General features: G+C 34.4%; 1 protein-coding gene across 2 annotated transcripts in view; it reads left to right on the top strand.

Annotated features, from left to right (window-relative positions):
* LOC113502400 (bifunctional 3'-phosphoadenosine 5'-phosphosulfate synthase) overlaps nucleotides 1-16,277 on the top strand; it is a 32,622-nt gene that overhangs the window by 6,296 nt on the left and 10,049 nt on the right. For both annotated transcript variants that reach the window (XM_026883960.1, XM_026883959.1), the window contains exons 2-3: nucleotides 10,422-10,596; nucleotides 15,153-15,325. In XM_026883960.1, the coding sequence (XP_026739761.1) occupies nucleotides 10,422-10,596; nucleotides 15,153-15,325 (348 nt within the window). The remainder of the gene's footprint in view (nucleotides 1-10,421; nucleotides 10,597-15,152; nucleotides 15,326-16,277) is intronic.

Here is a 16,277-nt window from a genome sequence, read left to right as displayed (position 1 = left end):
ACTAGTTATTTGGTTAGTGCAGAACGGAAATTTAATTATATTATTTCTCGTTTTTAATAATTTATGCTTTCTCCAATACTTTAAAATGATTTCAACTTGTTGACTTTCCATCCGGTCTTGAATATTAAGTGGAGGCTAATATGTAATAGTTATCAACTCAAGGACCCAGTGTAAATTCTTTCTATTTAAATTTCAAAGCTGCGTTTACCTTTCGTGAGCGCGAATAAGTAATTGCATTAAAGATTGCACATTTCAATCACCATAACGTTACGTCCAAATAGTTTTCTTCTCACCATTGACGTTCATTTTTCAGTGACAAATTAATAGAAGCTACGTACGAATAAATGTACCTTCTATTTAAAATTTTATTTAACACATTAAATGAAAACATCTGTTTTTTTGATAAAGGTTTACGAGCAGAAAGTAATAGTTGAAAAAAAACTACGTATCTACTAAAACGCGTTGTAATCTTGAAACTGACAGATATAAACAAGGAAGCCGCGAAAATTTGGCGCGAAATCGATAACTGCTACTAAACAAAGCTATCTAGAAACATACTCGTGATAATGGTTTGATCGAATTAGTATTTGATAGAATAATCTTTGTGTCGGTTGATACGAATTGTTGCACTGTATCATCTCCTGGCCTATACGTAGAATATACCGCTATCTCAGACCTTAGGGTCGAGGAACTTGTTTTGAATGTAACACTTGCGAATCCAGACAGGTATATAAAAGCCGGAATCCGGACTAAAGTTGCTAATTATAATCTGAAAAGATTTTGGGGTAAAGAGAACTTGATTAACTTTTCTTTGAACTCTTTTTAAGACGACGCAAAACAGAGTTCGATAGGTTTAACGTATGTCTGCTTGCATCCAAATTTTCGAATTAATTTTAATTTTCTCATAATCGAAGTTTGGTTTCTTTACAATAAACAGCCTTTTAGGGATTTTTTAAATTACAGTATTTGTTCCATGCATTGTTAAAGGAATGGCGGAAAAGGTGTCAATTTGTATTCCTATCTCTATTTCACACATATCTAATCTGGCAAGTCGTAGTAGTATAATGACTTGATTATCATAATTATTTACCTTTCTGTACAATAAAAGGTTTATTATAGTCATAACCTCTTGCAATGAGCATGCATCTTATATCAACACACATTTTGTACGTTTTGTGGAAGATAGAGCATCACTGATGAAGAGATAAGTTAGATGAAACCTTAAAAGAATAGCAGTAACTGCTTTTTTTTTTAATTAATGTGCGTATTACAAAAAATGGCGAAGGCAATCATTGTGAGGAAACCAGTTTACCTGAAAACTTTTAGGCACTTTAACTTTGGCAACAGGTTGTATATCAACCACACCACGAAAAAAAGTAGACGTTTGTCCAGGAGAGGTGTTGGCGCAAAATACACAATTTTATGTTCATTTAACAAAATTGATTCGTGAAGATAAATCTATTGAAACGTCTTTAAGTGTTAAGAGAGGTATGACATTTTAAACCATCGGATTGAACTAGGTAACTAAAACGTAAAAGATATAATACTCTTTTACCCAGTAATATGATTTCAGAAGTAAGATAGGCTATCTCTTTACGTTAAACTTGTAGTTGTCAGAATTGGATGACTTAACCCTTATTAAACTGAAACAGAAATATCCAAATAACTTGTTATCGTTACTACGCTTGTTTTGACGATTTGCTTGGTTTAGTCACCTAATCCAGTCAGATAGTAACAATATATAATATTATATCAAGTATAGATACGGACGAAGGTAATTGGATAAAGCAGAGATAAGTAGTGACGTACCTAAATTGTTTTAAGTATATGGTTTCAACTAGCAGTTCCTCTACAAATCGAAAATCATCCTACGGGAAATCGGGATAAAAAGTAGCCTATGTGTTTATCCAGGTTATAAACTAGTGGTGCACCAAATTTCGTACAAATCCGTTAAGTGGTTTTTTACTGGAAAGAGTAACAAACATCCATCCATACTTACAAACTTTTGCGTAATAAATATTAGTAGGGTTTCCTGAAATGTTTATACGTGTGTCATATTGTTATGCATAAAATATGTCGCAAACCCTTTTACGGAGACAGATGTCGAATGAATAAAAAGGAAACTTTCTTCATGGAAAAATTGAATCGGTTACCATAACTTGGGATAGGCGTTTTCGTATTTCGTTTCTATTTTTGTATGTATCAGTTATAACAGCGCGGCGTGTCGAATTAAGATTTTTTTTATTCTTTTCAAAGTATTTCAAAAAGGAGGTACTCAATTTTTCTGTATTTTTTAATGTTGCTACTTCAGACCTTCGGCCTGGATGAATCGATTTTGTGGATTATTTTTTAACTTAACGCGAAATTACTGTATATTTGAATTAATTATCCCGGTTGGATAAGAGTTAACTTTAGTACAATAGATTTTACACCGGAATATGACCACGAATGCCTGTAGGTCAAGGTTATTTTTTATGTGCGGAAGTCCGAATCAAACAACTACTAAAGCGCCAAGTGCAACAGTCGTATCTACGTATCGTGATTCGTAATGTACTTAAATCCACTCGATAAAAACTGCCTTTGTTTGATCGATCGGAGGTCGTAACATCGAAATGATATTGATCTTGACCGTCAACATTTCGAACAATACTTTGAAAACTTGACATTTAAAAAGTCGATTAAATACTATTGCTATTTTAGTACATGTTACAGCTCTATTGCAAGACTTTTTTCCTTTAAAATCTGGCGGAAGAGCACTAGACATTTCCGTGTCTAGTAACTGGTTATTTGCCTACTATCTAATTTGCTTATGTCGTATTCCTTATGAATGTGAAAGTCCTTAGACAGCTTCATACTGTTATACGTTATATCTGACTTTACTAATATTATAAACGCGAGAGTTTGTATGTATGGAAGTATGGACGTTTGTTCCTCTTTCACTCAAAAACCACTGAACGGATTAAGACGAAACTTGGTAAACAGATAGTTTATAACCGGGATTGACAAAACTGGTTGCTTTTTTTTCGTTTTTATGTTCCCATGGGAAAATTTTCGATTTGTAAGCAGGCTGGCCCGCGAGCAACATATAGTATGTTATGTTCTTAGATACCTAGATTATACTTAGTTTACCTATTTTTTGATACCCAGTCTAACTAAACAAACGTAACTTATATGGATTATTATATTTGTTAAAATTAAAACAGCTGTGTTAATATTATAATGCAGTTATTGATTATTGTCCGAATAAAAGACACATCACTTGTACAAATATATTTTTTGAAATTATCATATCATTTTAGAAATATAACTGTAGTTTTTATCCATGCCTAGATTGTTATCAGCATTGGCCTTGGTTTATCTACGAAATGTTACAATTCCACGTGTTTATCGTAGTACTCGTGAATTGGATACGCTATGGTGTTTATTTATATGTTTAAATTCGTTGAGCTATATTTTTTGCTTTGAAAATATAGCCCATCACACTCGTAAATAGCAAGGCTGTATACTAGTTAGAATGAAAGAATTTCCAAAATCAGTTCAGTAGTTTATGATTTGAGGAGCTCTTGGCTAAGCTATAACCGCATAAGTGATTCGATCACAGGTTAAGCTATGCTTGACGCGGTTGGTCCGTAGATGGGTGACCATCTTTGTCATAACGAGTTCCTCCGTGTTTCCGAAGGCACGTTAAATTGTGGGTCCCGGCTGTTATTCCTACATCTTTGACAGTCGTTACAGGTAGTCAGAAGCTTGAAAAAGTCTAACCAAGGGGTATCGTGTTGCCCAGGTAACTGGGTTAAGGAGGTCAGTGGCAGTCGCTCCTTGTAAAACACTGGTACTTGTAGCTCAAACCGGTTGGACTGGTAGCCGACCCCAACATAGTTGGGAAAAGGCTAGGCCAATGATGAGTTCAGTAGTTTATGAGATACAACCGTACTAAGGTCACAAAATCATGAAAGTTTTGCTAATATGTGTTATATTCTGAAGTGATTACTATCATTCAATCTTCTCCGTATAAACACGAATAAGTACAGAATATATCCTATTTTACACGTTATTGTGTCGTTAGTTCAGTGAACGTATCAAATTTCGTTTTACGAAGCTAGTCCAAACTTGTATTCGGAGAAATACTAAACAATGCTGTTAGTGTAAACACCAAACTATGTTCTTCATCAAGTACCATATGTGGTATCCTGTGATCGACTATTATGTAATCTATAGTACCTATAATAGTATTAGGGTGTCTAATATTGGAGAAATGAAGTTATTTAGCCTAAAATTGCTTGAAATTCCAACTGTAAAATCAAAAATGGGTGTTATATTTCCATTTTAATATCTCAATATTTTTTGGGTAATATTGAATAACAGGGTCTAAAATGACAAATTTCATTTTTCTCATTTGATAATCTTAGATTTCCGCACGACGCTGACGTTGATAGTCTTCGGACAAATAAAAGAGGTGAGACCAAAAATAACTACACACTACTTCATTAAGTCATCTCACATCAATCTATTCACAAAGAAAATTGTATTGCCCTACAAATGGCAGTTTCGCAACCACTTTTGTCCGCTCTATCAACTCAACACCTGTCCTTAGTTTGGCAACCACCTAGGGAAATCTGTTGTGAATGTCAACCGTTCCCTTTGTGAGTCTAGTGCTAGGCGTTCCGGTGTTTATCAGGTTATATGAAACAAAACAAACAGTTTTACCTTATCAACGTCCATACTATGTTGGAAACATGATTTGGTATCGCGTTTTTTTATGGAAAATGCAATACTAGCTGCTTGTTAATGATCATCGATCTAATCGCTCATACATCTCATACTTTATTTATCAATACTTCGAAATAATGTACTTCAGAATCTTTTTTATCCATTTCTTCAAAACTATTTTCCTTTCAGCTAGGTTTTTCCCTTTACTTTAACAATGTTTCGTCCAATGCTGTACTTACCCCAGATGATCTGATCAAACTGGTTTTTTTTTTGTCATCCACTACTGCTATTAAATTAAATTAAATTAAATTAAATATTCTTTATTTCAGGCAATTAAACCCATAACATGCATAACAAAAACATTGTGACTTAGACTACTAGAAACTAATAATAGAAAACTTTAAAATAAAATAAAATAACAATATTAAAATAAAACTTAATCTAAATGAAATTAAAAATCCTATAAATCTTTAATCTCACTTTTTAGAAAGACGTTATGGAAAACAGAGGACACAATGTTGTTGTTACTCAGGGCTACTCTGCTGTAGAATGATACCCTGAGCCTCTGCACTAGTGCGACAAAACCTGCAACTCTGTTCTCAGCGAACATGTCAGTCGCACTGCACCGCCAGGGCAAGTTCATCATTACCCGGAAAGCATTGTTATATTGTACACGAAGAGTGTTGAACGCACTTCTCGTGAACCGGTACCAGAGTTGGCTGGTGTAGAACGACTGACAGTACGCCTTGAACAGCGTCACCTTAACCTGTTTGGAGCAGTGGTAGAATCGTCTGGCTAGCATGTTACTCCTACAGGCTATACTGCGCCTCTGTCGTTCCATATCGTCATCATCCATTAGGTTTTCTGTTATAATATGTCCCAGATATTTAAACTTTTTAACAATTTTAAGCACGGTTCCACATAAGCTTATCGGTAGTATTACATCAGGGCCTTTTTTACACTTAAATATCATAACTTCCGTTTTTTTTACATTGTATGTTAGGTGGTGTCGTGTTGCATATTTTTCACATACATTTATTAACTGCCTAATACCGTTGACCGAAGGACTGAGCAGCACCATGTCGTCTGCATAACTAAGATTATTAACGCGCACTCCGCCGACCTGGCATCCGACTCTGGTGCTTCTCAGGTCCTCGATCAGCTCGTTTATGTATAAGTTGAATAAGACCGGCGACGTCAGACCACCCTGCCTCACTCCACTTGTTAGTCTATAAATCTCCGACAGAGTGTTATTCCACTTCACCTGATTTATTTGATTGGCATACCAGTATTCTAAAACATTTATGATTTTCGGTGGTACTTTGGTTTTCCTTAATTTGTCCCACAGTATACTGTAATTTATAGTATCAAATGCACGGCTTAAGTCCAAAAAGCATGAGTATACTGTGGTGTTTCTATTTAAATACTCGTATATCTTCATCTAATTTGAACTAAACCCTCCAAAACTTCTCTAATCCTAATTTAAGAAGGTCAGATGTTTTCTACTTCTCGTATCTCTCACGGATGTTGGTCCTTTCTCGTCCTAAATAAAACCCATGTAGTTCCACAATATTTGTATACAAATGCCCCACACTTATTCGCGTCGGCTATCGTGCGCGGCGTTATGTCACGGTTACGCTTAGTTTTACGTAAACATTCTACTTTCTCCGCATTTCTCGCGCGGATTCATACCAGCGATGTGTAGCTGGTGCTTATGTGGTCAACAGTTCTAGTATTTGCAACTTTAAGTTTAAGTAAACACTCTTTCTGGACTTGATCTTTGAAAGTGGTATGTAAGGTACATACCACTTACTAAGATTTTGGTAGCATGATGTTCCTTTCGTCGTTTCTTTCGTCTTTTGTTAAAATTTCCCATCACTTTCAAAGTTCAGAAAAGAATAGTAAACTTTTTAAATGTACAGGGTTGCTTACGGTTGCATTGTTTATAAAATCCTTTGTACTCAGCTTTCATTTTTCCATCGTAAAACTAAATTAGTTATTCATAAATGTATTTCTTCTTTAATGTTTTTAATGAATGCATTTCGAGCAGTTTCCTCAATCCCACAATATTTAATCATCAAGTCGCTAGAACAATAGAGGAATTATCTTTTATTTGTTTTATGATGCTTCATGAGTTATTGACACTAAATTGTACATAAGAAGACAATTGTTCAATGTTTGTTCATAGAAACGTTGACTTCGGTGAAACTGGGTTGGACAAAATTGGTATTACATAATTTATTATACCTACGTTCAACTGTATAACATGTCAATTTATGTAATGGGTCCACGTATGAGTGTGTGGCGCCGAAATACTATTATTTATCGTTAGTACAATCAGTTATGAGTCATCGCTGAAAAAGTAAAAGATTTTTTTTTCAACTGTTTTGGTAAACTCGGTATCCATTAAGGACTTTTGACGACTAAAATGCCTTTAATCTAGTAGATACATCATTTTCTTTGCTTGCCCAAAAATTATTAAGGGGTCTATAAACAAAAATCTAATTAATTAGTTTCAGAGAGCTTACCAGCTCGTCTTGAAGTTATACTGTTGTAGGGATGAAGCGAGACAGCGCATTACATGGCTATAATGGCGTCTCTTTCTTACAACTGCAGCGATATCACTACAAAACGTAGGGAGATCCTCAGACTAATTGCATTTTATGTAAAATCACAATCGTGATATCCTTAATTGTAATTCCGTTATTTTCCGTTCATAAACGTAAACAAAAGATTTGCTTTCAATTTGAGACCTTGACCATAGATTACAATTTACAATAATATCCCATTTTGTCTTAAAGATAATTGTCTAGAAAATACATTTATTCCAATGACTGCTCTAGGAAATGTCACGTTGATAAAAACCCTTTTAGTTAATGCCTTACAAATATATTTTAAAAGGTACAGTAAATGCCATCCGGTTTTCAGAGAGCCTACCGCTGGCCCTCTTGGCACTTTTAACTAAAGTATACTTGGCACTTTTTACTAAGTGTTTTGTAGTTTTGTGCGAGGCAAAGAAACAAAACAAAAAGTATGTAAACCTTTGCAATACTAGAATTGTTCTTGGTGTTCATTTTCGAATGCAATTGTGCATAAAATAACTTATATATTGAATTCTACCACAAAAATTCTACTTTTCAATTCAATTTGCTCTTGCGTTTCAGTTTAGTTAGATTTTCTTATTCGGTGACATTTTTGAACGGGATTACGATAAAATATGAAGGGAATACATATGGTGTTGAGTACACAATTTTTGTTTCCTAAATGGCTGATCATAGTGAACATAAGACACGTTTTAGTATTATTTTATTATTAGTAGGTACTAGATACAATCATTTTATGTAGATAATTGCGAGATATTAATGAATTACTAACTTCCTGTATTAATTGGTACTGGTATTGTAGATTGATAAAAGGGTTTAAAAACCTTCAGTCTATACATAAAACCCCAGTATTTGGGGATCAAAACAAAACAAAAAGGATATTTGACATTCTTTTCTAATCTTCTTTCACCAGCATATTAAAAGAAATAGCCAGCAACAAGAAATCGTTTATGACAACCATACTTACCTTCTTTATCCTTAACAAATAGAGCATTGGTAGCACTTCATATCTTAAAAGAACATCTTATCCTACTACTATTATAAAGGCGAAAGTTTGTAAGTATGGATGTATGGATGTTTGTTACTCTTTCACGTAAAAACTACTGAATGGATTTGAATGAAACTTTACCACAATATAGCTTATACATCAGAATAACACATAGGCTACAATTTTTGAAGCTTCTAATGTGAGGTCGTAAAAAAACAAATTTTTTGCGCTTACATTGCAAACGCTGACTGAATCCTACAAGATAGATAGAAGGCAGATAGATAGATAGAAGGCAGATAGATAGATAGAAGGCAGGTATAAATTATAACTTATATCTTCTAACCACGCGGACGAAGTCGCGGGCAACAGCTAGTAGTGAGTAAATCTTCTGTTCTACAAATGTGTGCCAATCTCCTTTGTTTTGTGCAGTCATTCATCTCTTGCGTTTATATGTCGATATACTACACATCGTAAACAAACAAACATTACCATTTGAGTACAGTCTCCGATGGCCATGGAATAGAAATAGAAAATAACATGGTAAGGTCACGCGGTCGATGTAATAAAAAAATTGATAAAAGGAATTTTTTATCATATGGTGTTGAGTACCACGTTGTAATTACTATGTTATGTTAGTTTGTTTTGCAAGCTTTTTTTGTGTCTAAGTAGGTATTGAAAATTTTTATATGAGTACCTAGTACGGCTATTACCCCCTTGTAAGTGGTTAACAGTCAGTCTTCTTGTCAATCGCCTAATTTTTTTGGCCTTTCGATTGTGTTCTGCAATTTATTAGACGGAGAGCGTTGAAACACTTACCCCTGAGTTTGTTTTGAAATTTCTTCCCAGTATACTCTGATGGAAATGTCTGTACATACAGAATTATTCTGTAAGTAGAATCATCTCATTTTTTGCACGTTGCACTCTTTTAAGTTCCAGTATATCTTCAACAAACACAGTTCTCCCTAGGTTTTCATAGCCAATAATCAAATGATACCTACCCTAGGTTGGTATAATTAAAATAATAATCGTCTATACATTTTTGTCGGCCTAGGCTCGGCATAGTTGAAATATTAAAATTAATGTTAATTTAAAACTATGCACGACTAAGTCAATTACATTTGCATAAGTTAGGCACGAACGTGTTCTAGCTTTACGGATCATTGATTTTGTAGTTTATTGTGATAAAGTTCTAAATTCATGGCTTTATAATCCAACACATATCACCTTTGTATTTAAGAACCAAGTAAAATTAACACGTGGCAATGCAATGATCAATGAAATTAAGTATATTATAAGTATTACCCATTTGTAGAGTTCATTTATATAAACATGTAATATGTTTGAGATTTCTTCCCCCACATATATTGTTAGCAATGTCTCAATTTTGATTAAACATGTCCAAGAGCCAGACCTCAAAATTGTACTTTTACGTTAAAAACTGCATCAAAATCTGTCTGTCTCTTCGAGATCTACGACGTTACATGCAGACAAACTTAACAAACTCGTCTTTTACGTCGTATGCTAAAAATAGACAGCCTAAAATAGCTATATTTATAGGAAATCAATAATTATATTTTAAGGAAATGCAATCACGAGATTTTACTGCTATTAAATATCTCGTAATTATCATAGAACATGTGTGACCTTAGTTGAGGCCGATCGATTTGATTGTATTCGTAGCTTTCGATCAAATTACATGTTTTCCTGGTAGCTATTTTAGGAACTATTGAAATATTTTTCATTTGTATTTCGCAACAATTAAATTGCGTTTTGATTTATCATGTTTTTTTTTTATGAATTTTTAATTTAATAATAAATTCTGCTTCTAAAATAAATTGAATATGTTAGTAGGTATTTTAGATGAATATATTAAAGTGTTTTACCGGTTGTTCTGAATAGAAATTAAACTATTGCACTATTATAAAAAAACCTCGAAAATCGCATTCTGACTTTCTAACGTTGCTTTGAATAAATTGTATTTAAAAAAACAATGCCGTATTCTCCTGACACTAACTTTTTAAATTCAAATGGAAAAAGTCACAACCATTTACACTAGTAAGTAGGTTCCTATAACAATAGGTCATATAAATAATTTAAAAAGAAACGTATAATTGTTTCAGTGCGCTCAAGTGGCAACAAATGTCGTTGAACAGAAGCACCAGGTGTCCAGAGCCAAGAGGAGTCGAGCTCTTGGTAGCCGAGCCTTCAGGGGCAGTACTGTGTGGTTCACAGGCCTCAGCGGTGCCGGCAAGACCAGTATAGCCTTCGCACTTGAAGCTTACCTGGTTTCCAAAGGTATGTATATTTTCGGAACCCACGCACTTCCCCATTTACCAAGCCAGAAATAATAACTCCCTTTTATTGTTATAGTAGATAATAGGGATGATGACATTTTTTTTTTCAGTGTCCGTCTTGTAGTTTTTTGTATAATAATGGATACGTATTTTTTAATTTGTCCCGCAAACATAAATTGACCCAATTACAGTGAATGAAACTTACGCGTGACGTCACGATTGAGTATAAATTTTACTCTATCGTTACGTCACAAGCCCCCTCTCCTAAATTTTAAAGCAGTTAATCTTTGTCAATTCTAGTTTTTCTGAAAAAGGAAAAAATACGTGTCTCATACTTTTCAATTATCTAACTGAGGGACTAATGAGATTTTTTCTTTTTATACCCAGTCATCATCCCTATTAAAGGTCTCTAAGAAACAAGACTTTATTAACAGATCTAGTGTTTGTTCGAGTTCTAGTTACCTCCGGAGGTATGTAAACGACAGAACTGGGGAGAAAGGCAAAAGACAATTTTCGATCTAGTATACGTTTGTTAAATTCGCCCTCGTCCTGTCCTCGTTACACGCCTGCGTACATGTTCTTGCTTTCCAGTTAGTTCCAGTAATTAAAAATTAGAATTAATATGAACAGTAAACACATGCGTAGGCATAAGTTCACTGAATTCACTGCTAGTTTCAATGATAGCTGACCCTTTAAAACGCTTTTACTGAAAGGATGCGTGGGTAACAATGTCTGGTAAATCAAAAGCTTAACGTTTTACAAAGAAAAGATGATAGAGTACAACGTGGGTGGGATTCTAAGACGAGTTTATTCTTGAAGTAAAAATAAACCTTTTGTTTACTTCAAAGTAAAAATGATCTCTGAAGGCTTTCTTTGTGAATAGATAGTTCAGTTCTTAGATCCAGCTTAATATACATATTTGAAATTACGAGCATGAAGGATTTACTCTATTCTAGAATAGCGGAAGAGTCAATTGCGGTCGAGCATTTATGATAACTGTAATTACTTTACGATGTTTCGAACGTAAATATATCATTAAGTGTTTGTCTTTTTATCGTCCAGACACCTTTCCTGAAGTCAATATTAGATTGCTTGTTATGTTCCAGTAGTCTTTGATTAGCGAGAAAGGATTGCCCACTTTTCTAGTTCGACATTTGGACATCGTAAAAGACCCGGAAAAAGTACTTAATAAATAAAAATTCTACTGAAATAGTCCATACGATTCAATGGTCTATACGGATTTGGAGTTTTGAAAAGCCTCCATAGAAATGACTTTTTGGAACCGCGAAAAAGTTTTATGAAATAGAGGAAACATAAAAATATGCTTTTCACTTCCTGCGGAATCTTGTACACAGAAAAGCGAGACGGTCTAAGGCCACAGGTATACCAGTAAGGGAGATGGTCTAAGGCCACATAGGTCACCTGACGAATTTTTTTAGGTAACGACCTCTTTTCAATGATGTATAAAACAATTATTCGTATACAATGCGTCTAGTTGTAATCATTCTGATTCACAGTACCGATAATGTGCTGTTTTGATATACCTCATGTGCGTCAGACGGCAGCGCGACCAAATTAATTAATTACACGTTACATTATCTCTAATCAGCGCTCGTAAAATTATCAATATTTTGAGAAAACTGTCGATAAATTACTACGTCTAATTGATTTAGTACCTATCTGTGCAAAAATAACTAGCTTATCCATAATCTAATGCAATATCTGGATCAAGCTTCGAAAAACTAACTATACAAGGTAATATTAAAAAAGCCCCTACAAAAAGAAACCGCAGCCAGGTTGACCAGTTTAGGAGCTAAGGTGCAGAAAACAGACATAGCGGTTATACAAAATAACTTAACTAAGCCATTGTCCAAATACTAAGTATATCAAGACATACCAACGAAATACTTGTAATACATAACTGAATAATTAGTCACCTGTTTCGTCGATTACGAATAGAACAAAAAAGCATGGAACCTCGTAAAATTCGCAATCAAGCAAAAAATCGTACCACTTTACTAACTCCATAAACCCATTAATTGCTATTTCAGATTGAACTAGAAATTAGGTAATTTAACCATGTGTAGCACGTCGTGACCCACATAAGGTAATTTAAAACTGCAATTGGATACCGAAATAATAAGCTGTATGCTAAATGCACACGAATTCAATCTTACATCATGCATAGCATCGGCCATGAATAGAATACTATTAGCATGATAGATCGAAGGTACTTTACATGAAAACAAGGATTTATTAAATGGAAGCGAGGCAATGAATCAAATGCTGCCGCGGATTGAAATCCTTGCAAACAAACCATGGGGTATAAGTAAAGCAGTCTTGCATAATATTGTCTCGGTAAGCAGTGATTAAGCAGAAATATCATATTGATATCCACTTTGTCCTATTTTTAAACGAATTTCGCATTATTTTGTGAATTTGATTACTGCATTGCCGAAGGATTATCAACATTTTTATGCACAAACCAGAATAAAAAAAAATGACCCTTTTACTACTTCGTCACATCAGACGATGCATTTTGTGAGTTTTTGTCATTGCCCTCTAGAAAGCGGTAATGTCATTACTTTTTAATTACGCCTGTATATCTTATTATTTAAAATCCCTCGCAAATGTTTTACACTGTACTTTATTACAGCAATTATGTTGTTAAAACTTAGTATTTACTGTAAGCTTATATATACGTCATAAATTATGAAATAGTTACTACATTGCATTGACAGCTAAAATTAAGAATTTTAAGAACGCTCGACAAAAGAAATCTTCATCTAAATTTAATCAGGTCACCTGTTAAGGAGCTACAGTGCTACACATTGGTCTGCCTGAAAGGTCGGTGCGAACCTTGAGAACGAACTCGATTTTGACTTGGTAGTCCTGCGGTCTTAACATTTGGCTATCACAGCTTCGACTATTAGCAGGAAACCAGTATTAGTAGTAGTAATACTATGGATCCTATGGGAACAAATTCCCATGTATAAACCGTACATCAACAACATCATCACAATACCAAAATATTGTCGCTTGAGACCATGACAATGATATTGTCATACACCAGCGGTAGTCAACATATCGTATGAAGATAACTCTCGTATACATGGGATCTCGGTCATGTAACACTCGTGACTGCGGAAGTCATGATTCCGCGTGTGTTTGTGCCCGCGCCAGCATCCTTTCGGTACAATGATTCCATAATGTATGTATAATTTGACTCACCATAGCTTTGCGTTGACTACTACATACTACTGGGGGACATTGGTGACAAACATTGTTAGTCCACAACTATTTGTTCTTATTTTAGGTACCGGGCCCTCGGACTAAAACATTAATTATTTTGGGGAGTGTTTTTGTTCGTAGACCAGCTTCTCCTATAAGACGATTCGGCTATCCATTGAGTAGATCTATCTGTCTGGGTGTTTTATGTGTACGGGTTTTGAAAGTTTGTTGTTTGTTGCTCATAGAATATTCCTGTAGTTCAAAAGTCCTTAAAGAACATTATGGTAGTATGGTATTATGCAGCCCGTTCGGTACCGTTGTAATGCGATAATTTGCGCTCGCCTTTGCCACCGACAACTCGTTTTGTCCTTGCACTTAATTGTGCCAATTCGTTGAACTAAGTTATCTGGTTCAAGTAATCGTTTGAATTTGTTTATGTTTATTTACGTTACAGTTAATAAATATATTCTTTATTTAAGGGATTTATTAAGCTTTCCGTTGTATCCAGCGGCTAGGCTGGATTTTGATACCATTTTCGCTACAGTATTTAAGAATACATGTACAAAGTATATCGAGAAAGTACAGGGGGGCTAACGCCACTTCTTGAAGTAATATTCCTGAGGATGTCAAAGAGAAACGCCGCTCAACGCCGTGTATAGCGCTTTCCCACTTCCACAACCTATAATATTACTTTAAGACGGGGTAGACCCTCAGATTCCACTAAAAAAAGGTTTTGTTAACAAATAATAATATACCGTTTTATTTTTTTTGGTACAGATAAAATTACCGTTGCATGTAATTAAAATCCTAATTAGTCCGTTATTAAAATATGTATTCATTTAACATCTATTATACCGTCAGTCAAATTGTAAACCAAATCAGGCTAATTGTCAATCATTACTTAAGATAAGTGTAACACATACCTACTAATAAATAAAAAAGAATATTTATTAGCAGTCGCGGCTGATTTAGCGCAAACAAGGCATTAACGACCTGATCATTAATTTTCCTTGCCTGATAAGAAATTTTATTACTAATACATAAAATGCAATATAAATCCAGGATGCTATAAACGCTGACTTTTGAAATAGAATGTCCTAGCTGATGCCCGCTGGCCCGCTCGCTACAATTTATCCCATGGTAACATAAAATAGATATAAAAACTAAATCTGTTCAGCGGTTTTTGCATGACAGAGGAACAAACACTCATACATACAAACTTTCTTTGGTGAACATTGAACATAATAGGAGTGCGCTATCTCCAAGAATGAATGATGAATAAGGATACAAAAGAGATTTGATATATAACCTTTTTTTACTACTCAGGGATTCCTGCCTACGGCCTCGATGGCGACAACATAAGGACCGGTCTGAACAAGAACCTGGGCTTCAGCAAGGAGGATCGAGAGGAGAACATCAGACGAGTGGCTGAGGTCGCCAAACTCTTTGCTGATAGCGGTGTTGTGTGTCTATGCAGTTTTGTTTCTCCGTTTGCTGAGGTTGGTATTAAGACAACTAACTTTTTAAACTGGTATTTTAATGATCAGAGTATAAATTTTATCTAGATAGGAAAGGGTATCTGCCCTTTCCTAGTAGTTATCAACAGTGCGATGATAACAGGCTGGTATTTTAACTTTTACAAAGTTACATATCGTCATACTGAAATATCAGGGTAAGAGGAAAAACAACGACAAAATATTTGTTTTTAATTGAGCGTTAAATCAATTTAAAATCTTTTTTTATATGTTTATTGTAATTCTTTTTAAGATTTTATGCAAAGAGTACGTATTTACAAAATATGTGGCCAGTACCCTTATCATCTCAACATTTCCGGTAATAAAGTCATGTTTCCAAATGATCTTGTAACTTTTTATAGTTTAATTTGATGTTTAGGGACCTTTATATAAGATCAAAATAAAGGTATGGTGATAACATGTGACCTTTTGACCTTTTAATGTCTGGTATCTATCTACTGACATAAAGGGAATCCCAAGCGATAAAAAGACATAGCTGACATATGATTTAATTTTGACACTAGCCTAGTGTTTTATTACAAGGAAAGAATATTGATACACACAGATAGTTGTTCCCTTAAGAATTTATGAAGGTATTTATTTTGAGAAGTGAAGCTACCCAAATATGAAAAGATGGCCTAGCAGCAAGGGTCAAATATGTGTGGCTTTGTAATTTTTAACAAGGTTCTTGAACATTAAGTCAACAACCGAAAACAATGCGTCCCATGCAACGCTGGCATGTTTCTAAATTAATTACTTTATCCCAAAGTAATTGTTTTTGATACCTAAATTCGAAACTTTTTTGCAGATAATCTTAAAAATAACCTCTAAAATAAATAATTTGAATAAACCTTTTTATGTTAAATGTTAATGGATTATTATGGTACATTCTGATAATCATCACTCATTATTTTAACAAACATTGTTTCGATAACGA

This window comes from Trichoplusia ni, chromosome 17, assembly GCF_003590095.1.
Source record: "Trichoplusia ni isolate ovarian cell line Hi5 chromosome 17, tn1, whole genome shotgun sequence".
Lineage (NCBI taxonomy): Eukaryota > Metazoa > Arthropoda > Insecta > Lepidoptera > Noctuidae > Trichoplusia > Trichoplusia ni.
Note: the sequence above shows the minus strand (reverse complement) of the source record. Positions and strands in the feature narration are given on the sequence as shown.